The following is a 25015-nucleotide window of genomic DNA, read 5'->3' as shown; positions in this document are numbered from 1 at the left end:
TTTTTGTTTTACTTTAGGACCTACCTCCTGCTTTCCAAAAATTAATAAAACAGTCAGAGTCCTTAATATCTCCCTGCAAGTCAGTAAAACTTGGCCTCCAAAGAGAGGTCTGCCATCTTTGTTTGGCAAATAATAAATTCCCCAAGAAAAATGCAATGTTGCAAACCCACTTAAAATTATGTTAAATTAAGTTCAGCCTAAACATTAATATATATATATATATAAACAATACATGTATTATTATTCTTGAAATATATATCTGCACTCTCGCTAAATATACATATTTCAAGATGCCTAACAACTTTATTGTGAATTTTTTGATGTGCTGCTCTGATTTTTTCATTCCTAGGAAATTTTGCACAGGCTTTAAGCTACAATTTTTACATTCTTTATTTTTTTCTGCAGAATTGCAGGGCTTTCATTTTAAGTCAGCATGAAGAAACTGCTGTGGGTGGCTTTGGTCAAACGTTGCTCCCTGCCTAAACTAGTGCAGCCCCTCAGCTTCTGCACTCCCTGTGCTCTTGAGCAGCTCAGGTGCACAGGGATGCACACACTGGATCAGACATCCAAGAATATTGCACAGGGCCTTTCAAATATTGGCAGCACCTCCAGCTCCACAACTGGGGATACATTTGCTCAGACCCCACCACCAAAGCAGTGACTGCTCTGCTACCCCAGGGATGCACGGATACATTTTGACCTCCAAACGAGATAAATGCTTTAGCATTCAGCAGTGCTTTAGCCCAAATTATTGCACCTCTATTCCTTTACTCCTTCCTCCACCCCATGGTGTCACTTGCAAAGGTGCAGGAACAGTGTGTGATGGGCAAAGGCAACAAACACCATGTAGGGGACTGAGGTGTGACACAAGGATGGGATTGTTGTATCTGAGTTTGTGCTCTAAAAGTTCTGTTAATAAAACAGTGAAAAAAAAAATCCTATCTGCCTGTCCCATTTCAATTTCAATGGCTTTCCACTATCAACTTCCCTGATGAAGTTATGGAGCCCAGCTAAGTCACTATGACTATTTTAAAAACAATAGGCATGTCCAGAAAGGAGACTGCATCTGGTTAAGTGCACTCAAGTTTAAAAATAGTTGTCCTGATGCAATTTCTGGGTGAGGATGGAGACAACCTTGCGAATGGAAGCCCAAAATGTGTACTATAAATCAGCCCTAAAAGTTTGTCAAAACAAACATCACTGCATAGCTTGCATACTCCAAAATATACTTAATTTAACTGACTGGTCCTTCGTGATCCAACAAAGAATTCTATATTTGCTAAATGTTAACCCTCTGCTTTATTGCTTTGCTGAACCCAACCTAACAGAAGGGCAGGCGGGTGCAATTTCCAAATTCTTGGTTTGTTTTACCACCAACCCTGGTCCTGTTTTCTCACTTTCATTTTCCATCAGTAACTTAACAAAACAGTAAATCCCTCATAGTAAATCTCCCTAGAGTCAGAACACAGGACCAGATAAAATCCTGTGTAAGGTGTAAGAGCATCCAGAGCACAACAGGGCTGAGCCTTGATGCTCCAGCATCCACTGGTACATTATGGCCACACCACACCATAAGGTTTAATCAGTGATATACAGAAACTATTCTAGATGAAACACAGAGTTCAATCTATGTCTAAATTCTCACTGCCAAACTAAATACTAGTATCAACTACATTTTTATTACATCTTTCACTATCACAAAGGAAAAAACAGAACCCCACATCCCTCAAATTAACCCCTCCCCACTACATTACACAGCGCAACAATCAGAAATCCACCTGAGATGGATACTACAGCAAACAACGAATTTATTTTCCTGATAAAAACAAGATCCAAGTAATACTAATTTTTAGCTGGGGTCTCTTTGCTCAGCAGAATTGAGAAAGTCTGCCCACAACAGAGAGCTCGCAGTAATCGTCTTTCAGAAACAAGAACAACCCATGCAGAAACACAAAGCAGTTCTGCCAGGGACAGGGAGTGCCTGTAATCCAGTTTCTTCAAGGGAAATTCAAGTACCCTAAGAGTTCTTATTCCTCATCTGATTTTTCTCACAAATCACAGGCTCTCTAATGCAATTTTCTGGAGTCTGAGAATCATAAAGTCAAATATGAACAAGTCTGGTGGAAAATCTGTGACGCTAATCTTGGCCTACGTTGTACTTTTAACAGGCACTGAATTTGTGCACCGGATTATCCAGATGGCCATACAGGAATCATCCTGATAGGATTAAACCTTTGTGCTGAACTCTGCTCCATCTGCTCTGGGAGGTTTGCCTATCGCTATCGGAATATGAATGCTCAGCCTATGTTCAACACCACGACCGAAATCGCCCGTGTACCCCACACACACACACACATACATGTGCACACACAGCTCCCTGAGTGCTTGATTAGTAATGTGAGACGAAGTTACCCCCACATTTACCACTAAACATACTGGTTTTATTACTCGTTTGAAGAACAAAGTGCGCTATATCTAAATTCAAACAAAAAAGCATTTTTGTTGTTGTTCTGGGACTTGTTCAATTCATTAAACCATAATACTGCCATAAATTTATAGATGAAGGCATGACTAAACATAAAGCAGCAAGGCTCTTCATCTTTGAAATCTATTAGTGTATGAGGATGTATGACACAGTCACACTTTGAAGATGTCATGGTTAAATATTTCAGATTATAAAACAGCCAGCAACAAAACACATGCGTGCACACAGCACTGGTAGCTGCTCTTTGCAGCTCAATCTAGTCACAGCCCAAGAACAAAAAAGTAATAATCACTCCCAGTAAAAGAAAAGCTTATTCCCATTAATGTTTCTTTCTGCTTTTATTATCTATTAATGACAGTCTCCTGCACTCATTGTTGCAGCCTGCCAGATGCAGCAAAGATCCATATTCATCATGTGCAAAAATTGTGCTCGGGCTGTCTCTGTGACAGGTTATGTAGAGCTGCCAACAGAGGGACCAAGGTCTGATGCACGGCCTCGGGTTTCCAGGCCCTGGGCCAAGGGGAAAGGTAGGGAATCTGGCTCTCCTGCAGGAAAAGCATCCCAGTGATCAGAAGGTTTAACTAAATTTCTGTCCTGGCCAGAAATACACTGTGAACTAATGAAGAGCTAGGATGGAAATGGTGGATATGCAAATTAATTATTATTGTTATATTATTATTAGATAATGAATAATAATAGTAATAATAATCTTTTTATTATTGTTAGTAGATTCAGCAATGCAATATAATCCTCAGCCCTTGTTTGTGATGGCAGTGGGACAGTGGTGGAGGCGACATAACCTGCACTGCATTTCAAGCAGCAGCCACGAGTGCATTGCACAGACTGAGACCCCCTTGTCTCTGCTGTGCTGTGTCTTTCAGACTGTTCCTTCCTCTGTTCTTTGTGCTGCTCCAAGTGCAGGGTCAGGCACCCCCTCACAGCCATTTAGGCTTTACTTGCAAAAACATAAGCATAAAATTATATTTATAGTTCATAGTATCTGTCCAGCAATGACACCACATAAAACCAGCACGCTGAAAATCTGAGTGAATACTTTGGACTCGAGCCTACAAATGCTTAGAGAAGTTGTTCTTTCAATGTCTCTGATAAAGTCATGCTAGGTTTTTATTTATTTATTTAGGGCCGCATTCAGACCACCTACCTCAGGCATTGCAGCCTGTCAAATGTCAGACTCCAGCTCTGGCTGGGTGAGTAAGTCTGCCTAAATTAGGGTCCTCTTTCTGCTGTACAATAAGCAGAAATGGGAAGACACCTCTGGAAGCCTGGAGACCCAGGGAGTTCCGTGCTGGCTCAGGAAAGTACCAAGGGATCTCGGCAAGACAATATCATAGGTAGGGAGCAGCCAGAAGCAACCTCATAAAAAATATTTGGCAGCTGATACTGAGCAGGGACCTGACTCTGGGCTTTTGTGCAGGCACCTCTGCTCAGGCTCAGGGCTGGAGGAGGAGGCAGCACTCACCATCACCTTCAGGGTCGCAATCCCAGGAAGAGTAATTTTCCCCAAAGGGCCCCTAATCACAGTAGCTTTACCTTTCAGTGTCTCAGAGAGCCAAACATGGTCAGAAGTATTTCTTTCCTCCCCTCTTGCTCTCCTCAAAGATCCCACGGAGTTGAGTGATGCTCTCACCTGAACATCTTGCAGGAAAGTGCTGTGACTTCAAACCCAACCCATGAACTGCATAATGCTGCAGCTGGAAAGACGAGCAGTGCTGTGGTCAGGCAGAATTTGCTCCGAGTGCTAGCCTTCCCTCTGGGCATGGATCAGGTAACACCAAACCTATGAATTCCATATGCAAGCTGGCTTTTCAGGAAACAGCAACATGAGCTGTCTGTTCAGCCACCAGCAGCAGGGGAGAGATCCAGCACTCTGGTGCCATTTCACAACACAGAAGGGACCTCTGTGGGAAAAGCACTTTGCTTTTTCATGGGATAGATGCAGAACCTCTGAGAAAGCTGCTACAAAACCATAATGATATGGTATTAACCAAACATAATTAATTCTGAACTGCCTTACACTCCCAGTGCTAACAGGCACTTCAACAGTAGTACACCAAACAGCACACAGGTTCCTGCAGTACTTGGGACCAGATTTTTGGGAGCATCCACCAATTCAGTGGTTGCAGTAAGCAACTAATGGAATTTTCAGAGCACCTGGCAGACAGGCATAGAAATTCTGTCGCCAGAGTTTTAAGAATCCCACTAAACACCGACCTGCAGCTTTAGGCACCTTGGTGCTTTGAGAGTTTGGCTTTAGGTCCAAGAATCTCCAAATAGGGATACCTTGGTTCTTGGGTGACCACTTCCCTCACAAAAAATGGATCAGAAGTTCAGAAAATCCTAAACATTCACATCATGAAGGGCAGCACCTCGTTAAGCGTTTCGCTGTGGCCATTGTGTCTTGCACATCTAAATGTTTGAATTACTTCTGAGAATTAAGTTTAAACTGCTGAATTTCTGACAAGGTTTTCATAAAACTTTATTCTTGATCTTTTTAATAAACTTCCGAAGCCCTTTCGCTTTGCTCAGTGAGGTCATAAACCAGCACTGCTTATATTACAGTCATTTTCACGCTAAGGATTTGTTTTGTCACAAAGAGAACTATAAATTCATGGAATGAAGGTGGAAAGCAGAAAGGACTAATTGTGACACACAAAGCTTTCTGGTTATGCTCAGCAAACAGTTTGGGCTAAGATTTTAAAAACCACTTTATGAAGTTGTACTACTGGCTTTAATGAAAGCACACTTTTTGCAATGCCATACACTCCCAAAAATCTTGTACTCTGGATTTGGGCCAAACACAAAGCCTTTCTTCATTCCACTATTAATTATTAGTAGCTTATTTTTATTTTTTACTACTAAACATTAGTAGCTTTCAAATAGCAAACCAGATCAGAATAACCACTCCAAACATCCCACCCTGGTGGGCTCCATTTTCTGCATCAGTATTCTGGTTTATGCTATTAACTCATTTCCTTGGATGTGGAGGAGCTTTGTCAAATACTCATTTTTCTGAGGAAACAGTCGGCAGACAGAGACTTGAATGCTCACACCAATCCTCTCTCAGTTCAGTGACAAGATGAGTTCATTATTTGTGAAGTTTTCTAAACTGAATATTCTAAATAACAGTTTTGTGGAAAATTTTCACCTAAACAAAACTTTAATCTTGAGACTGTTATCACTGAGATGATTCACAGCTTTGGACATAAGTTTCGTGGGAGCAAAGACCTTTCATAACTACTGATTTCTCTGGGATATTTCAATACTGAGGTGCTCAACATGAAACATTTGGAAGTGTCCAAATACCTGCAAATGGCTGTGAACACCATTCTTTGATAATCATGACATTTTGTAACATCCAGATGAATTCTAAAAAAAAAAAAAAACACTAATTCTTGGCCTTCAACTTCCAAACCCCAATTCACAAAATTATTTTCCTTCATACTCTGCCCAAACCAGCAGGGCAACAGAGTGAAAAAAAAATATTTTCCCAACATAACACCAAAAAAGCCATCCTATAATGAAGAAGCTAAGTTAGAGGAATTTGTTCAGAAATAATATTAAACATACTACAATAACACAATGTGTTGTCATTTCCTCTGTGCCCATTTTGGAAGGTTGGAAAATCAATGCCAAAATGGCAAAACTTCACTGCCATAGTGCAGTATCTCTCAAATATTTCTACAATCCTAAAGTCATTCTTCTCCCCTATGATGCCATTGTATTTGTGACATGGTGGCCAGCAAAGCAAATTGAAATGTAATGAATACTCGTTAGCCATGAATATTCATTTCCTATTTGAGTCTGCTGAATGTTCTCCTGGTACCTGTGAAGTTTCTATCAAACAGGGGAGCTAAGCTTTTTTTTACTTGCATGACTATTTCAGCTCCTCTGAGGTCTGGAGAGAAACCTCAGACCTCCAGCAAATGGCTGGTCAAACTCTCCAAATAAGAGTCAATTCTTATGGTGGTTGGAGAATTTCCATCTGAACTTTCCTCCCTTATGGGTCTGCTGTAACAAAACAGTTTTTTATGTGCAAATCTGTATCAAAATTCAATTGCAGTCTTCTCCTTGTTTTCTTCTTTTTGCAATTTTGGGAGTGCAATTCTGAAAGTTCCTCAGGGAAATTCACAAAATGCTCTCTATCTTCATCCAGGTACTATTTTTCCATGAATTCATTGCATCCTCATAACAATAGAGGGTAACAACACATCAGAGCTTGATGTCACTTAGATATTCTGGGGGAGCAGCTGTTTGGGGGTATTTTATTTATTTATTTATTTGAAAAACATAAAGGGCAGCTGCTTGTGGGTAGAAACTGATACATCTTATCTTTTTTAAACAGAGGTGTTTCCCATTCCCAGTTTTCCTTTCTCAATTAAACATGACCCTAAATCCCTGATAAGCAACAGCGAAGCAGGAATCCTTTCTAAAAGTGGTAATTGGGGTACCCAAACTTGACTTTTCCAGAAGTATTTCCATGGATATTATGCAACAGCAATCACTTCATTAATGACTAGAATACCTCAAATGATATCTCCTAAGTCTCCTGCAGAAGTGTTAGCACAAATAGGTTACACAATAATGTTTAAAAGCAAAAAAACCCCCACAAACTCCAACCTTCAACTTCATGCAATAGCTACGTTCTAATGGCAGAACTGGAATTCTGGAATCTCCTCGCCTAAACCAACCATTAAAAACCCATCTTTGTCATTTAAATCTTGTTTTCATTTAGCCTCAGACTAAAAATAAATTTTGAAAGATCAGAATTGCTGCAGGCAGATATTCCAAGCTTTTGAGTACCTCTCCATAATGGATGATTTATGACCCAGACAAACAGAAACAAAAGATTTTCTGCTTTTCGTTTGGCGTGACTGGCTGTGAGAAGGGCAGCTCCACCTACCCACCCACCCAGCTCTTGTGCAACTCTCAGTAACATCCAAGGAGGAATAAGGGATCTGGGCCTGCAAACAGCGACTCTGCTCTGGTGAAGATTAAAAAAGAAAGACATCAGCAAAATTAAGTGCGGCACAATTTAGTTAAGTCCGTTTGTGCAAATCCTAGCTCTGCCATGTTTTGCTGATCTGACAAATCCCAAGATTTCACTCCTGAAAAGACCATTTTGATCACCCAGCCTGACAATTCTGCATAGCACCCACCAGAGAACCTCACCCAGCAATTCCAATGTGAGGAATTACTCAAACCTTAGACTCTCCCTGGCCTGGCATACATTTTTTGGGAAAATATCACATCCTTACTCAATATTTGCAACCCACTGAGAACTTGCCACAGTACTGGAAACTTACTTCAGTGCTTCCCAGAGTTTAAACCTTGTTGGGATCATCATGAGTCTTTATCTATCAATTCTCTCAAGTAAAGCATCTTAACTCTCTGGCCATGTTTTGTTCTTCAGAGGGACAGATGCTCTAACTCTACCCAAGTCCACATTCTGAACTAATCCAGTCCTGGTGTTCTCACTTGTTTTAGAAGTTCCATCTGATTATGAGAAAAAAATTTGTTTTGAGGGTGACAGAGCACTGGACCAGGCTGCCCAGAGAGGTTGTGGAGTCTCTGGAGATATTCAAAACCTGACTGGATGGGATGGTGTGTGACCTGCTCCAGGTGAACCTGCTCTAGCAGGGGGTTGGACTGGATGATCTCCAGAGGTCCCTTCCAGCCCAAATCATTCCCTCATTTTGTGGAACAGAGTAAGTCCACAGGGTAGCAAAAAGGTTAATATTACACACTCAGTGAGGTCAAGCTCCAAGAACACATAACAAGCCATTATGTTAAAAATTGCCTGAATTTATGAGTCACTGCATTTATGAAGGAACCGATATGAAAAAGACAACTTGGCAAAAATAAAGAAAATTATTTCCAGCTCGAAGTTTTGCAATCCTTCAGTATATCAAGGCTCACTTACTGTTATTACTATCCATGTTGTGCAATGTTCTGAAAGTCACATTTTTTTCCCCTGTGTATGCATAGAGATGTCCAACAACCCAAGGTATTCTTCCTTCATAGAAAATAAATTAGAAAGCAGACATAACTCAGAATAACATACAAGATCCCCTCAAGTAGAGTGGTAGAATCCCAATATTTTTTTTCAATATTTCCCTTCTAAATAATAAATCAAGCCCACTGCATTTCTCTATATGGAATGATATGATGCAGAAAAAGTGTGTGTGTTTATATTTTTCATATAATCACAAAAACATTATTAAGCTCAGCACTAAACCATAACAGGTGCTTCCACCCATGGAGGAAACAAGTCAAACTTTAATGTTTCTTTGTTTAAACCCAGCTAGTGTTTTAATGCAGTAGTCCCTAACTTTGATGAATAACCTGAACCTATACCAACTAAGGGTAAAATGTACAAAGTTTTGAAGATTAACCTGTCTCAACTTGCTAAAATTTTTGCTTCAGTCAGTATTCTGTCTTGGAGTAACAATTTCATCAGCCAGAGATAGGCACCACCATGGAATTCAGTGTTAAAATGGTTAAAATGGTGCTGATAGGTGCATCCCCGTCACAACTCTACACACTGCCCAAAATTTAGTGGTTAAAGTTGTGCCAAAGCCACTTAGGGCACAAGAAGGAGGTCACTAGGTCAGATTTCTGAGTCTCTTTCAGGAATCACCCACCACATGCAACTAAATTCACAGTATTCAATGTCTGTGCTCAACAATTCTGTTACAGTCAGACTAGAAATGAGACCTAAGGGCAGTCAGTCTCAAAGCTTTATTTTATATATTATGCTCTCCAAATAGTTTACAAGGTGGGGGGAAATTTTTCCATTTTTAATAATCTAAACAGAAAATACCTAATTCATTAAGGAACAGCCTAGAAATCATTTTTGCTTTCAAATCTGAGGACTCAGTGGAAAATCTGTGATTGTGCAGTCACCGAGAGCTCTCAGATGGCCTGGGATGGGCAGGATTGGCAAGAAAAGCTCTTTAAATGCCCCACTGCTGACAAGAGGATCTACCTGTCATGTCCAGCTGAGGCACAGCCACTACTACTTTTTATTTCCTGTGGGAAGTTTTGCACCTGCAGACAAATGGTTGGAGTCACTCATTGCTGTCATGAGCTAAAACAACATTGTAAAAGCTTGACTGTCTCAGGTACCACAATAGAGTGATCAAATAATCCAGCCATCCACTATCCTCTCCAGTTTAAGGCAACCACTAGTAATGGTTTTGCTACATAATGACCTATTTTAGATATATATACACACAGATTTATGTATATTTCATCTTCAAATAACAGCAGGGCATTGCTTTGGAATCATGGTTATCTCCACTTCCACCTGCAAACCCTGTCATCACTCCTTATCATTTGGGTCTATTTCTACCCTGCATCTTTCATCTGCTGCTGCTGTTGAGCTGACTCAGAACCAAATCGTCAGCAAACCTCACCGTCACCTAATTCTTCAGTGCTTTCCTATGGAGGAGGAAGGAAAAGAAAAAAGAAATAAAACTGTCCCTTTAAAAACCCCAGCATTTAAGCTGCTTGTCAGTCGTCTTCCTGACAAGGCCACTTGAATGTATTCAGGAATATTTGCATAAATGCTCGCAGTGAGTTCACCGTGGCAGCTAGTGCTAATGGTACATAAAGTAATTTAGTCACTTCTCTTAGGCATCCTGTCAGGGTGATAAGCACCCCCTCTTTGCCTTGTTGCATATTAGATCATTAGATAATAAAGTGTTAGAGCATGCAAACTGACAGGGTCTCAGGGACTATCATTTTTCGAGGGCATTGCATTCTGCCAGTGAGGAAAAATAATAGAGAAACTGATGCTGCAATTGGCTTTACATTCTTGTAAAGACATTCAAAAGATTTGGGGAGAAAAAAGATTTTTTACTTTGCAATGATATAAGAGTTTTAACTGGAAACTTTGCAGCAGTGGATTTATTGCTGGTAAATTCGAAAAGAGTTGTTACAAGTCCTGCCAGAACTCTCCCATTCTATAAGTTCATCACTTAAATTTCATTGGAAAGATTTTGCTTTTAAAATTGACACCCTGGGATGAACTACAAGCAGAAATACATCCTACTGACTGGGGCCTGTTGGCTCTCGACTATACATCTTGCTATATATATATATAATTTGGAAAGGTCAACCACACCGGCTTTCTGGTTTACCATAAATATAAAACCAGTGAGGATCCAACTATTTGTGAATGAAAAAGTGATAATTATTGAAAACCACAGATTACTGTGGCTTACCCTATTTATACCACACAGAGATGGATGGAATAATAATTGGCCTCTGCCAGCTATTACTTTTAAAAGATAGATATATTTATTTGAAAGATGAGCTGCTTAACCCACTGGTATCAAGGGGGCAGCGTGTGGATATGAAACCATGATCTGGGGTCCTGGTTATATTCAGAGAAAGGAGTTACAAAAAGGAACTTTCACTTTACTGAGTGAAAAGTCTGACAAGCAAGATAAAAATAGAGGTGTGTTGGATGTCCCAAAAATAATCCAGGCTACCTGCTAATGAGATGGTGAAACCCAAATGTGGAGACACCAGGCTCCTGAGTGGCTCAGGAGGCACAGCTTTCTTTCCAGCTTTTTGGCACCCAAAGTGTCTTTTAGGTGTCACATAAACTGCAACTCCATGTTTCAGAGCAGCAAACACAAGCTTGTAAGGAAAAATAAGCTGGATATTGTCTAAGTAAACTCAACAACCAGCACACCTTGCTACAAGCTGTTTCCCTTTTCCCCAACCCTCACAGTCAGGCATTCATCTCTATTGCCATCAGATATTTGTGTTAAGAAGTTAAACATCTGGAAAAGTCCACAGGAATACATTTGGTCAAGAGTATGTTATAATTAGATCCAAGATTTTAAAACCCTATGATGAGCAGTTGCTCACCAGAGCAACGAACCAGGGACAAACCATGACTATGTTCACTTCCCATCTCCTTGCTTATGGATACTGGTCAGGTCAATCTGTCCTTCCCCTAAGGGAGGCAGAAAAGCTGGGAAGATGAGAGGCAAACAAACTGCCTCTTTTTTTATCCAAAATAAAAATTCCAAAAACTGAAGAAAAATAATACATTTTGTGACTCAAACTGAAAGCAAAAATTAATTTCGGTGGAGGAAATTGTCATCTGTTCCAGTGGGTCTTGTCCAAAATTCAATAGCATTAAGCTTTTTCCTTTCCTTTTTATTTATTTAGTTAAGTGTTTTAGATACCTAATAACATCACAACAGTTACTGGATTTTTAAATTATTTTTCTTGTTTGTTGGGCTCACATGTGCAGAGAATTCCTGGAGAGCAAGACAGAAGGATTTAGGTTAAAAAGAAAGGCTCCACCAAGCCTTTGGGAAGAGAACAATTTTGTAGTGTGAAGGTTGTTATTCAAAAGTAAGAATTTACTAGCAGTTGCTTTATGAGGTTGCTTGAGAGGTGCCTGAGAAAGTAGATTAGAAAAATCACCTTCCCCACAAAATGTACACACGGAGATATTTTGCAGATGTTGACTTTTAGTATCAGCACAGTAACTCAGGTGTGTGCAGCTACGTAAGCAGTTATCTTTTTTTGTTGCTTTTTGCCAACAGAATCCCTCAGGTTATAGGAGTGGGAATGACAGCTGTGGTAAAATGAGACACCACCATGCATGAGAATAAGGGCATTTATGTAAGAGAAATTAAGTATTGCCTCGACCAAAAGCATGCACTGAGAAGCCTGCAATGGGGAAAAAAAGAAAAAAAAATAAAATATGGCAACTACTTTAGTAGGAATATAAGAAAAATAACAGGATTGTTTTTTTAAGACTAGACTTAATGGAAAGATTACAAAGCTGAACAGAAAGAAGTTTCCTTTTGTAATGCCTTCTTCTAATTAATAAAGACAGAGTTCATACATTCCTTATAAATTTCAGTAAAAATTATGACAGTGGTTTGTTTATTAAATTAGGTTGTTGGCAGGATGAAAAAAACATTCTATAGTATGAATTATGGCTGAAAATGGCTCATAGCCTACATAAAAAGTTAGAGCTAAATAAATACAGATGTAAGTTATGTTTATATAATGAGAAACGCTGCTGAGCTAAGAATTTTAGGTTAGTAAGTGTGAACTACAGACCCGATTCTGCAAACACTTATCAATACCCTCAGCTTCTCTGACACAAGAAGCCTCATTGATCCCAACAGGACCATATGTGAGCATAATCTTAAATATATGCATAAGTGCTTGCAGGACTGATGCCTGAAAGCATAAACAGAATAGAAAAGTATTTCCACAGGAATTCACTGAGCAGTAGAAACCCACACATTTTCCCACTTCTCAGCATTAATAATTTCTTTTAACATATCTAGTTAACATTTTTCTGAGTGGCATTTGCTTTCCCAGGGAAAATTTTATCTGGTTTCTTCAAACTCTTTGGAAAAAATCTATTTAATTATTCATCAGATCCTTGGCAAATATTTGTGAAACAAACCAGCATAAAGGACTGGTGCCTTCTACACTCAGCTACTTCAATGGGAGCTGAGGGTACACATCTCTTAGAGGGAGCAAGCACCTATTGAATTTAGGATTACAAACAGCTTTGAAGACAAAGAGCTATTCTGCCAAGCTGGAACAGGGAGAGGGGAGTGAAATGCCCTCTGTTTTTGTTTTGTTTTTCAGCAGTAGTCATCAACTTTGAGGACAAAGAGCAAAACAAAACATTAATCAAATCCAGATTTTTCAAAGTACATTTGCACTCAACAACTCCCATTTTAAGCACCTACAGTCACCAGCAGATGTTCCCTTCCAGGACCAGCTGACCTTACAGAAGAGATTACTGTCCCCAGGCTGCTTCCAGCCACGTGCCCCCATCCCACCCTTGCTGGAGTTTACTGTCCTTTCAGAAAAGCCAAACTGCCTTGCACCATTTCTCCTTCAATCATTTCAGCAACAAGCTGTATTGGCAAAGAGTGATTATTTAAATGGTTTAATTCAAATGAACTTCATCGGCCTGGAGGAGACCAGGGAGCAAGCACACAACCATCCTAGCTGGCATGTCCATGGCGAAGAATAGCCTGGAGCAGGGAGGGGAGACAAACAGCTGTGGGAAAAGCAACGTCCTCAGCTGGCACAGTTGGAGCCAGAAAAGAACATTCATCCATGGCTTGAGTAAGCAGATGGATTTCCAAAAGGGCTCTGCTTTCATTTAGGGCAATTCAAAGGAACAGATGAATCTCCTAGAGAGCTCCACACCCTATAGATAGAAGAAATGCAATCCAAAACTTGGGTGCTGAGCACGTCAGAAAATATGCAACATCCTTTAGATGCACAGTCAAAAATCAGGGCAGTCTGGAAAAAAGATCGGACTTCAATTTTGGGTGCTTAATAGATGCAACCAACATGAAAAAAAAGAAATCACCACACTTCACTGAGACACAGGACAACCTCTGCACCCACGTTTGCTTACTTGTTTGTCATTTCACTACATTTAGAGCAGGCCTACTTGAAAATTCTCCCCTGTGGTCTGGAGGCCAGTCCCTTTCAAATACCTGGCCCCAGAGGTATAAACGCTTCCAGGACAATTTTGAAACCAGCAGCCAGAGACAGAAACCAAATAAATCCACATTTAAAGTAGCAATGCCAACCAATGAAAATGATTTGCCTACCATGTTCCAGATAAGAAGGCGTACCTTCCGAGGGATCGAGTCTTCGAGCTCTCCGCCCATGCTTGGAATTGTTGTGCACAAACATATTGTCCGACACTGCCAACACATGGCCATCAACGTTGACTGTTGTAGACACCACGACCTGCAAGTACAAGAGCAAAATGGAGGAAAATTTGGATATATCCATGCGTTTTTTAAGAAGTGAGGAGTGTAATAAACTCAGTTAAATAAATAACAGCTGGGAGCTGTAGAAAATTGTGAAGCTATTTCGCATAATAACTGGTGCTTATGCTGTACAAATCCAACAAGAGATGCTATTGATGAGTGGGTCTTTGGCATCGAAAGCTTTTGATGTAGTTTTAAGTCAAATTGCAGAGTTTGTAGCTGTGTGGCAGACGGCACACTGTTAACCATCATTTTAACAAGAGGATCTTTATTAAGTCTTTTTTCCCCTATATACAAGGGCAGCTGTGTTTTACCCTAAATTATCCTTCAGTTTCCACGCTGAAGTAGATAGAGATGTTGACATTGCAAATGAGAATCAATTCAGAATAAAAGAAAACAAAAGTGTATTTTGTGAAGTTGTAACGAGAGTTGTTGCCTGCCTCGCCCCCACCCTTCTCTGCTGCTCTCCCCTCAGCACATTCACTGCAGGTTGTTGGACTTGCCCAGATTTCTTCCGAGCTCTGTCTTAAGGAGTACGTATAGGCATGTTTGTGTACACACACACGCTTGACAGTGGGGTCTTGATCTGGAGAACACAACCCTATTCATCCGGTGTTAGAATTATTTGTATTTCTCAACTTATCTCAATGTCAACACCTGGGATTTGGTTTGAGGCAAAGTGAGGGAGACACAGCAGGACTGCGCTGGAGGCAGGATCCGACACTTCTGCTCCCCAGAGCTGCCAAGGATGGGAGAGGAGCCAGCCCAGCAGGGACAAACAGGTAAATAATGGGTCCAGAGCAGAAGACCCAGCTGTTCCGAGGTGTCCAGAGGGACTCCTCAACCCTGAGGCTCCTAAAGGAAATCCCTGTCCAGGCACAGGGCACATAAGCCACAAAATATCACAGAGAAACAAGTCCTTTGCAGAGCTGTGAGCTCATCACACCACATCTCCTCTTACCCCATTCAGACCAAGCAGTCTCACAGCCTGCCTGGCTTTCTTTCAGCCACCCCTCCCACAGCCTTTTCCCAACAAAAGAATGGCATTCCCAGGGTTTTACCCAGCCAAAGATTTGGCCTTCAGCTGGCTGCCGGTTTGCCAGGAGCACGCGTCGCCTCCAAGAACTTTGACTAAAACAATAAGAAGAAATGACCTACACTTCTCCTTACATTAAACAGGGAAAGGGATTAAAGACTGAAACCCACAGAGATATGTTTATTCATGCGACCTCTTACAACCAAATATAATAATTGTCTGTTAATTGCAGTTTCAGCTCCCACCTCATGCTTCGACATGTGAAACAGCAATCAGCAGCTCCTGTTTAATCCACCTATTATGTTGACTAATTAACTTTGCTCGACAGTTTATTTCTTCCTCCATTATCAGCCCCTGTCAGCCGCAAGCACAGTGCCGCAAAGGGGGACCTCAGCCCTTTTGATTGATCACCGATAGATTGACATGCAGATTAATTTAATTAGAATCACCTCACTTGAGAAATGAAAGACAATGGCAAGGGGGCTAATAGATCTGCTCTTATAATGAGGCAAGCCTCCAGAGCCAAGGCAGAGGATTTCTGATTTATTTTGCTGAATTCCCCAGTCACTCTGAAAGGCTCTCGCTTTAATTGTTCTTGGTTTTGAGAGGCTTTAGCCTCTGAAGAGGTGAAATGCTTTACAAGGATTGGCAAACATTGCTTCAACTCTCTCAGGAAGCTGCTGCCTCTCAAAGTTGGTCAAATGGGGACACTTAAAGGATCACTTACAACTATTCAATTTCATCACTTGAATTGGAGCTAGGGAAAAAAAAAAAAGTGAAAGGAAAAATTTTCTATTTCTGGCCCCCAATTAAAATACTCAAAAAGTAAGCAAAGACACTAAACTGCCTAGAGCCGATCCTGAAGTCTTTGTCTTGAAAAAGAGGAATACAAAAGAGAAAAGTTTACACCTAAAAGATCCTAACCCCATCCCTCAGAATGGCATTCCAAGCAATAGATTTTTGTGCATGTTTTAAGTGAAAGATATTAAAATACAGAATAAATTATTCAAGAGCTCCTACAGATGGAAATTTGGGAAAAAGAAAGCATCAAATACTACAGATAAGGTCTTCTGAAATCAAACTAAGGAGAGAAAAAAACCCAAGCCCTATATATAAAATTCCAAAAGGGATTTCAAAAGTAATTTATCCATTGAATTCCTGAGGGATAGAATAAGTTTATGATATTTTCAATAAAATATGATCTTATAGTAAGTGGCTTGGGGTTTGCAATCTTATTTGTGCACTTGCAACCATTGTAAATTCTTTGCAAGTGGGATTTTGAGCCAAACCCTTGGCATTGCCTGTCATAGCTCCATGATTTATGCCAGCTCCTTGTCTTCTTCTAAGGCTCTGATTAGATGCGTATGAAAATTTAAAAATTGCAATTAATAACAATGGCTACAAGATAAAATATTTTCCCCAATTCCAAAACCCTATAGGTACACACAGATTTCCTGCTGAAGCTGATCAATTCTACACTGAAACCAAAACTTTTGAACATTTTTAGAAATGTTCAAAAATAGAACAATAATGAGTCAAGAGTAGTAACAGTAAGGTAGTTCTCAAACCTGTGAAAATCCTGTATCTACATAGCTGTTGCTATACATGCAACTTTCTAGGTAAGAACTTGAGGAAAAATCCTGGTGAGGTTTTATGTGAGTTAAATGACATTTAATTTTCCCCTCCTCATGTTTTCAAAACTGTTGATGCAATAGTATTTTGAATTACTTAACAATGTCTTCCTACCTCCCTCCTGAACAGTTTGATTTACTGTGAAGAGACCTCAGTGGTGTGGTTCTTTGGTGTCGTTAGCAGCAGAAACTATAAATGGAATCCCCAAGAGAAACTGCTTCCAGTCTCAGGAAACGCAGAAAAAAAACCCCTCTTATGTGTCTGTTTGAAAAAAAAATGATTATTCATAGTGCACCTGTAAGAAGCAACACGCTCTTACTGCTCAATTCTTTAAATTAAAATTCTCATTAATAGAGGAACACTGAACACACACTGCACTAAGGAAATATTAATGTCTCTAATTATTAACAGTGAAAAAATGCACCTCGAATATTGTGTGCCACAGTTACCTACTTGGATTGCTACAGAGCACTTACATACTTACAAGTTCTACTCATATTTTTTAATCTAAAAAAATACTACACTCCCCTCATTTTGATTTTGAAACAACTGGGATATGTTCAAGTTAAAGCACATGCTAAAACTAATTTGTGGAGAAATCATAAAATTAGGGGGAGGGGAGAGCCAGAGTATATGTGGAATGGGCACCAAGGCATCCTAAAACACAGACTGTAGCAAGAGGGAAAGGCACACTGCAGTTTAATAAATGATTAATGAGGTGGTGACACATTAATGTAAGCACAGGGACAACCAGGTCTGCCAAATCTCAAACCTTTCCAAATTTTGTCAACAAAACACAGTTTTAATTTGAGACAGGCAAACACGGAAAATGATTTTGAGCTTTAGCTTTAGCCCTTCATAGATTTTGAATTTAAATCCTGTATCAACACCAGGGGAGACAGAGGTATGAAAGAAACGCATGGGTTTACAACTTTCTTCAATGAAGTTGGCACTATCGAATGCAGTAACGTATCCCAGCTCTGTGGATTATTCTGCCTGCCATTAAATGGTTCAGTTTGTGAATACTTTGGAGCTTAGATTTTTTTTTTTAATATTCAGAGACCAGGAGCCTGGAGATCAAGCTATTTATGCACGTTTAGCACTCGGCCTGTTTATTTGGTATAGTACCTCACCTAATATATCAAAATTAAGCATTGCACAACTCCTCATTTTTAACCACAGCCCATTAAGCTTTGCTCACTGATTAAGACATACCATGTTCCTTGTGCTTTCAATTTTCTCCAGTGTATAGTGAGCGATCTGATATTTTTGCAATGTCCCCAACACCCAGTGGCAAAGGCAGAGAAAATCTGGGTAGGATGATTTCCAGGTTTGAAGTGTGTCCTAAGTGTTAAATATGTAACTCCAGTGCTTGCCACTCTCCTGAAAGCTATAAATGGCTCAAGCACATCTTTATTTTCATCACCACTTGGTGACCTCTTCCTACCATGTGTTGACTTCTTTATTCTAGTAACTAAAAATCGCTCTCCATTTAACAAGACACTTCAAAAGGTGCCTAAGTAAGAGCACATAAGTATAATACATTCAGTCATTTTTCTCACGTGCTCAAGGACAGGCCGGGCACTTAATTACCTTGTTGAATTGGGCCACAGCTCTCACTGCTATTTTTCAGTCTTTTTTTTTTTTTGCCTTTCCCTTCTCTGGGGATGGAGCCTTGCATGTCCAAATTCCATTATCTGGGATTCATGAAGCATCATCTCTGTCTCTTATGCAAATTTGCAATAAGACACAAGTGGCTTCAATTCAAACATGAGTGGCAGCATCCCATGGAGGCAAATGAGCAGCCTCTGCTGTAGGAGAGGCTGTGGTAACAGAATCAAACAGCATGGCAATCTCTAAGTGACTTTCAAGGTTTTCATAATAAGTGAATGTTTGGGGTTTTATTCAGTGACACAGCCTGAAAAGTTTCCTCTAAATTAAAACTTGACATGTGTCAGTTTACAAGCAGTTGTGCTAAAACAAGAACAACAAGATAGCTAGGGCACCTGGGTTTCATTAATTACAATAACATACAAAACTGTTTAGGGTGTATGAATGAGTTTTTAGTTCTGAAAGATCAAATCAGGGGAGAGTTCACTCATGACACCATCTACTCAGAGTAGTAGTATTATTATTACCACTAATTGGGGCACTACAGCCCATCCTATCAAGAATGACGACTTGCTGTGATGAAGAATTCAAAACCAAACTGAGCATCTGCTCTGTGGGGTTTCTGGAATAAAAAGGCAACGTTGGGCAAAGGTGATAATACACAACAGCACTAATGCTTTGTGCAATTGGGCTGATGAAACATTGAGATGAAATGATTTTCTCAAGGACAAGCAAGGAGTGTGAAGCACAGCTGAAGTGCTGTGCAGCACTTGACTTCTCCTCCCTGACTGTCCCCTTGTGCTAATAGAGACACAACCAACACAGCCAGGGCCAGCACTGCTCCAGCACACACGCTCTGCTGGCACTCCACACTGCTCCAGTTGTCACATGCCTGGACATCTCAGACATGCAGAGACATTTATTTCCTTCCAGGCCCACAACAGCTTTTATATTAGACTTATCACACTCCTACATTGGCAAGCAAAGTTCAGGATAAAACTTCTTAATTAATTTTTGATTGTGAGCCTGAATGAAGTTTCACACACAGGTCGCCGGAATCAACACACACGCTGCCTCCTCCCTGTACTTTCTTAAGAGCTCTTGTAACAGATAATAATCAGAAAATTCCCTGTTGTAGGAAAAAAAACCCCACACCAACTCTAAAATCTACTAAGAAAGGAGATTTTCCACAGGGCTGGTCCTTAGATAGTGCAAGACTCATGTCCTTGACCCTTCACTGATTCTCCCATCAAAACCACAATCTGTGTTCTAAGAACTTCCAGCAACTTTTAGGGACTGATGAATGACAGACCAAAAGTTGGACATATCTTTTGGCAGCTTCAAAGTCCAGCACAAGTAGGGGAATGAAGGAAGGGAATGTTTCCATCTGTGTATGTGTAAACTGAGTATGGTACCATTTAAAAGTATCTGGAAATACCTTATTCTTATGGTTTTTAACCAGAACTTTGACATCACCACTGGAGACCTTTTAAGTCACTGGCAACAATTCAAAGGCAGCTGATAGCAAACACAGGGGCATAGATTTCACTTGGTTCCTACACAACACTGCCTCAAACACCCAGGAGCACCATATCATTGAGATACTACATGTACACTTGGTCCTTTTCACCCTAAGAAATGATAAATGAAGCTTGGACTCCGTAGAGCCCAGCTGTTTTATTTTAAGAAGTCTATTGCTAAAAGACCAACAAGTTCAAAATTTTAAAAAAGAAAAGGGAAGAAACAAAAGCAGCTATTGTAAAACAATAAGCCTGGGCACCGAAGAGAACGCTGCGAGCTTCAATGCTACCCTGTATGAGAGTAGGAGTGGTTCATTCGGCTGAAAGTGATTAATTTCTTGAAAATGCTGAGGTCACGCTAATTGACATGACCTGTGTAATTAAGCAGTCTCTGTTTACACATGGAAAGCTCAACTGCTGTGAAGCTGGGTTTGTATGACAGAATGTCTTTACAAGTCAAGAGATCAACAACCTTTCCTATGTCCTACCTCCCCGCCGACACAGCTCCTGATTGCTGTTCTGAGGGAACACGCACAGGCATTTCCATATGAAAATCAGCCTCGAGCCTGGGCGAGCACAGCCCCAGCAGAGTGAACATGTTGTGAAGCAAGCTCTGACAGGCCCCAGGGGTGACTGCTCAGACTAAATCCCCGTGCTGGTGAGAGTCCTTTTCCCACCTTCTCTTTCCGTGATAATGCCCTCTCCAATCACAGGAGAAACGTGACAGAGGGAGAAGTGTGGGGTGAGAAGCCAAGGGCTCTGCCTTGCTAATGCTAGCTTTTACACTGATTAACTTAATCCCTGTGGCCACATCTCCTCACTTCTGCACTTCTCTGCTCAGAGGCAAATAGCACCCTTCTGCCTTCCAGCATTGCTGCAATTAAGCAGTTCAACCAAAGACATTCTACATATAAATAATGTTGTCACTTAGATACCATTCAACACTTTTATTGAAGTGCAACAATGCTGGAAAAGAAGCAAACAAGATCATGAGTAACTACAGAAAGCAGATATATTTTGGCGTTATCTTTCTCCAGAGATTCATGTGGTCTATGGGGCAAATCTCTTGTTTCTTCCTCAGAACCCTGAGACAAAGCCCCACTGACAGATTCTCCATGTCGCCTCCCTGGCCTATATTCACTCCTCCCACCAAAAGAGAAGGTCCTTTGACTCTCTACCCCATATTTTTATTCAGCACATTCTCAGGTAAAGCATTATTGCCACAGTCAAAGGACCATGTCTTCAATAAAAGGGTTGGAGCAACTACTTCTCAGCATTGCCACCAATTCACTCTGCTGCCAGCACTGGGGAAGTGCATGTACAGACCACCTTCCCAAGGGACAGCGATGTTCTTCATCCCAAAATGAGTCATGACATAGGTGGAGCATAAAAACAATGTCCTTGGCCATCTGAAGCTGTGTTGATATTTCAGCTCCCAAGCCTCAATGCCACAAGCTACAACAGTGGGGAAATACCAGCCCAAAACATCCCAAGACAAATACACCCAATGGTCTCTTCACCCCATCAATGCACATTTATGAGTCTTTACCACTGCTCAGGAGTAACAACTGTAGCCACGAGTCTGATTTTATTAACTGCTCTTACACCTTCCTGTGCCCCAGCCAATAAACAAGGTGCTCACTCTGTGTCTGCATGAAAAGGAACAGTTCCCCACGCAGAGAGGATTATCTCAGAGCAGGGGAGCCCCATAACTGAAAACAACAGTGAGCTCATTCTGATTTTTCCTTTTCATGCTTTTCCTTCCGGTGGAGATGACATTATCTTCAAGAGTGCTCTCTTCCAGAGCAAGAAAACCCAACTACTTCCTGCCAATTCTGCTGTGACAAGAAGTCCTCAGGCAATATTTTGTGACCTTATGTTTTTAGCATCTCCCAGTGAATTACTAGGTTAGTTTGGGTCAAAGTACTTCTGTCCCTAACAGCTGCTGATTTTTAAAGGAGGAAGCGTGTCCGACTGACCTGGAATCGACGCATGTCTCGAGGGTTTCCTGCATTTTTTAGGCAATTTTGGTTACATTTGAGGAAAAATTTCAAGAAGAACCTGTGGAGAAAGAGAAACAGATATTAATGTCTTATAAATAGGGTGTAGTATGTATAAATATGACATCTGCACATTTGGTCCAACATAGACTTATTTACATCAGTATTCCCAACTCAGACAAATCACCCCCCTCCCCATCCAAAGAGAGAGTGGAGCTTGAATAGGCCCAATCTAGCAAAACAGGCAAGCACACCCTGAAACTTCAAACACTGATTTCATAGATCTGTTGTGTCAGAGCCATTAAAGTTTGCAGGATCAGTCCCTCTGTCACGCCAGGCTTGCTGCGCCAACCAGAGCAATGAGGAAGAGACACGTCTTTCAGCACAGCAAAAAAGGGACAGAAAAATGCCAGATGTGAAAATTCCCTTGTGCATAAATGGGTTTTTTTTACAAGTTCTCTGTCACCCACGAGTTTTGTTTTAATACAAAAATACTGAAAATGTTCCACAGAGTTGAAATCTCCCTCACAGGAATAAATCCAGTTTGTGTATAAAATTGATGCTCAAACAGTGGTTAGTGGAGCCCAGATCCCTGAAAGAAGAAGGGGGGAAGTCTTGGTCAAAAGAATGACTTCATGGAAAAATGAAATATTTTTGATGCAGCCTATTTCCTGACCATGCACAGGTCACTGAAGTAGCTATATAACCCTGACATATATCTCTAAGAAAAGACATTGCCTTTTATAAAGCCAAAGAAAAAAGCAAACATTTCACTGAAAATATTTCCTTCAGTGTTATGCATCAGTGGACTGTAAACTCATAAAGACAAGTCAGTGAATAATAGTGGGTCTCAGATTCCAGGCTTCCTCCCTGAAAGCCAAAGTTTATCAGCCTTTTGTCCAAAATAAACTACAGACTAAGGTCTACTAAAGCTCAGCCGTGCAAAGTTTAATCCTACAGCAAGTTTAAAGCCCAGTGTAACCAGACAGGGCAGCATTACATATGCAATAACCATCAGTGACTAAGCAGTTCCTCTGCCCTGTTCCCATATACAGGAGTGGGGTGGGGAACAGTCTGATCCTGTTTTACTTTAAATCTGAATGGTAACTTTTGCAAGCAGCCCTCTTTTAGCACCCAAACTGAACACTAGGTCAGCAGAATTTGCACAGACTGTCACCAGGTAAGGCAACACTGCAGGGTAAACAGCTTCAGAAAATCCCTTTTTGATGAGCAGCATTCTTTACCCTGCTCTAGTTGTGGTGCTGCCCCTCAACAAGGCAAATTTTGCTGCTTGTTCTTCCACATCAAGAAAATCATACAAGGTAAATGGCTGCAACGACAAAACGAAACTATGAGGGACTGTTTTCATTAAAGAAATGCAGTGTAATGAGGAGGATTATCATGATGCTTGGGATTATCCAGGACTAGATCTCCTTGTCCAAGAAGTCTCTTCTAGACCTGAGCTCCTAAATAAGAGCAAGCTATCAACATAAAATAAACAGCCACTGCAGGAGAACAGGGGTTTGGAGACAGTGTTCATTTAAAGTAAAGAGCAGTGCAAGTCATTGCATTTCTCAATCAAGCAGGTTCTGATATTCAATAATGGAAAGGTGCTGCTATTTGTTGTACGTGCATGTCTTTTTAAGCCGCTAATGGCCAGCTGTGACAGCCTGACTCAGATTGTGTAGAAGGAGCTGTCAGCACAAATCTTGGCATCTCGGATCCAGACAACTGCTTGCCACCAGGCAAGGGTTTGTACTCGTGCCAGAATGGATTTTGAGAGACAAGCAAATAGGGCATTAATTCCGCCAAAGAAAAACGAAAAGTGGGGAGAGTTCAGGATCTTACACTTCAGATGATGGCTTTCCTGTCAACAGCTCGTCATTTAGCTCATGAGCTATGAAGGGCACAGACATCAGATCCCTCTTGCCCTAAGCTGGCCCTGTCTCGTGAATCGCTGGCAGGATTCGGAGACCACCCCTCCAGACGAGATTGCTCGCTGAAATAAAAAGCCTGGCCATCTGTTGGGAGGCAAAGACATCCCTGTCAGCTGGTGCCTACAGCCTCAAACAAGCCCTTATGTGGCAAAACCTCTCAGAGCCACTCACTCTTTGGGGAGAAGCTGGCGCTGCCCGGGGCCTACTGCGGGATTTTGGCAGCTTCGCCAAGGGCCGAGTCCAGCAGATGCCCACCCGGTCTGCCACAGCCCCAGAGCAACACCCCGGCCCTGAGGGGAGCTGGGATGTGGAATAGCTAAAGACAGCCAAAAATTCCCATTCTGGCTTTACACAGCACACGAGCGATGGGCGATGAGGGTGGTGGGCTGATTCAAGAGCCTCCCAAAAAGATGGAAAGCTCTTGGTGAAGTTCTCTGGAGAAACACTGAGCCTTCCCTCCCCTTACAAAGCCTGAGCTCATGTCAACTCAAAGGCTTGAACAATCACTCTGAAATACAAGAGTTGGTTTTTGGGGTCTGCAAAATGCCAAAGTTTTGCAGTCTAACTCCATTTGCACTGTGCTATAACCCCCAAAGGCTACAGAAGTTTCACCAAAATAAACTGCAGAAGAAATGAAGCTCATCTGTTTAAACCTACCAAAACACCTCAGGCAAGCAAGCAAGCAAACAAAACTTCCTTTGAATTAAACCAACTCCAGAAAAAAATTAACTTGCAAAAATAACAGCATTTTCAGAGGAACGCAAAGCTTACACAGCCAAGTTCCCTCACTGCATTTTAAGCAAAAAAAGTCACCAGTTTACAGAACACATTCTGCCAAGCGCCGTATTTTAATTCCACTGAAAGACAAAACAAACTATAGAGCTGCACTTTGTTTTGGAACACACCAGGGCTGGAGTCCCCCTGGCCACACGAAGCTTCCCACACTCATCCCGACAAGAGCTGAGCGGCTCCTGGGCTGGCAGC

At 41.1% G+C, this 25015-nt stretch overlaps 1 protein-coding gene across 1 annotated transcript in view; it reads right to left on the bottom strand.

Annotated features, from left to right (window-relative positions):
* Positions 1–25015, bottom strand: part of EBF1 (EBF transcription factor 1) — a gene marked incomplete at its 5' end in the record, with an annotated part of 267358 nt that overhangs the window by 74927 nt on the left and 167416 nt on the right. The window contains 2 exons of the mRNA XM_082291500.1: positions 14131–14272; positions 22074–22155. Coding sequence (XP_082147626.1) covers positions 14131–14272; positions 22074–22155 — 224 coding nt within the window. The remainder of the gene's footprint in view (positions 1–14130; positions 14273–22073; positions 22156–25015) is intronic.

The sequence above is a fragment of the Coloeus monedula genome (genome assembly GCF_965178545.1).
Source record: "Coloeus monedula genome assembly, chromosome: 15".
Taxonomy (NCBI): Eukaryota; Metazoa; Chordata; class Aves; order Passeriformes; family Corvidae; genus Coloeus; species Coloeus monedula.
This window is presented reverse-complemented; position numbering and strand designations above follow the sequence as displayed.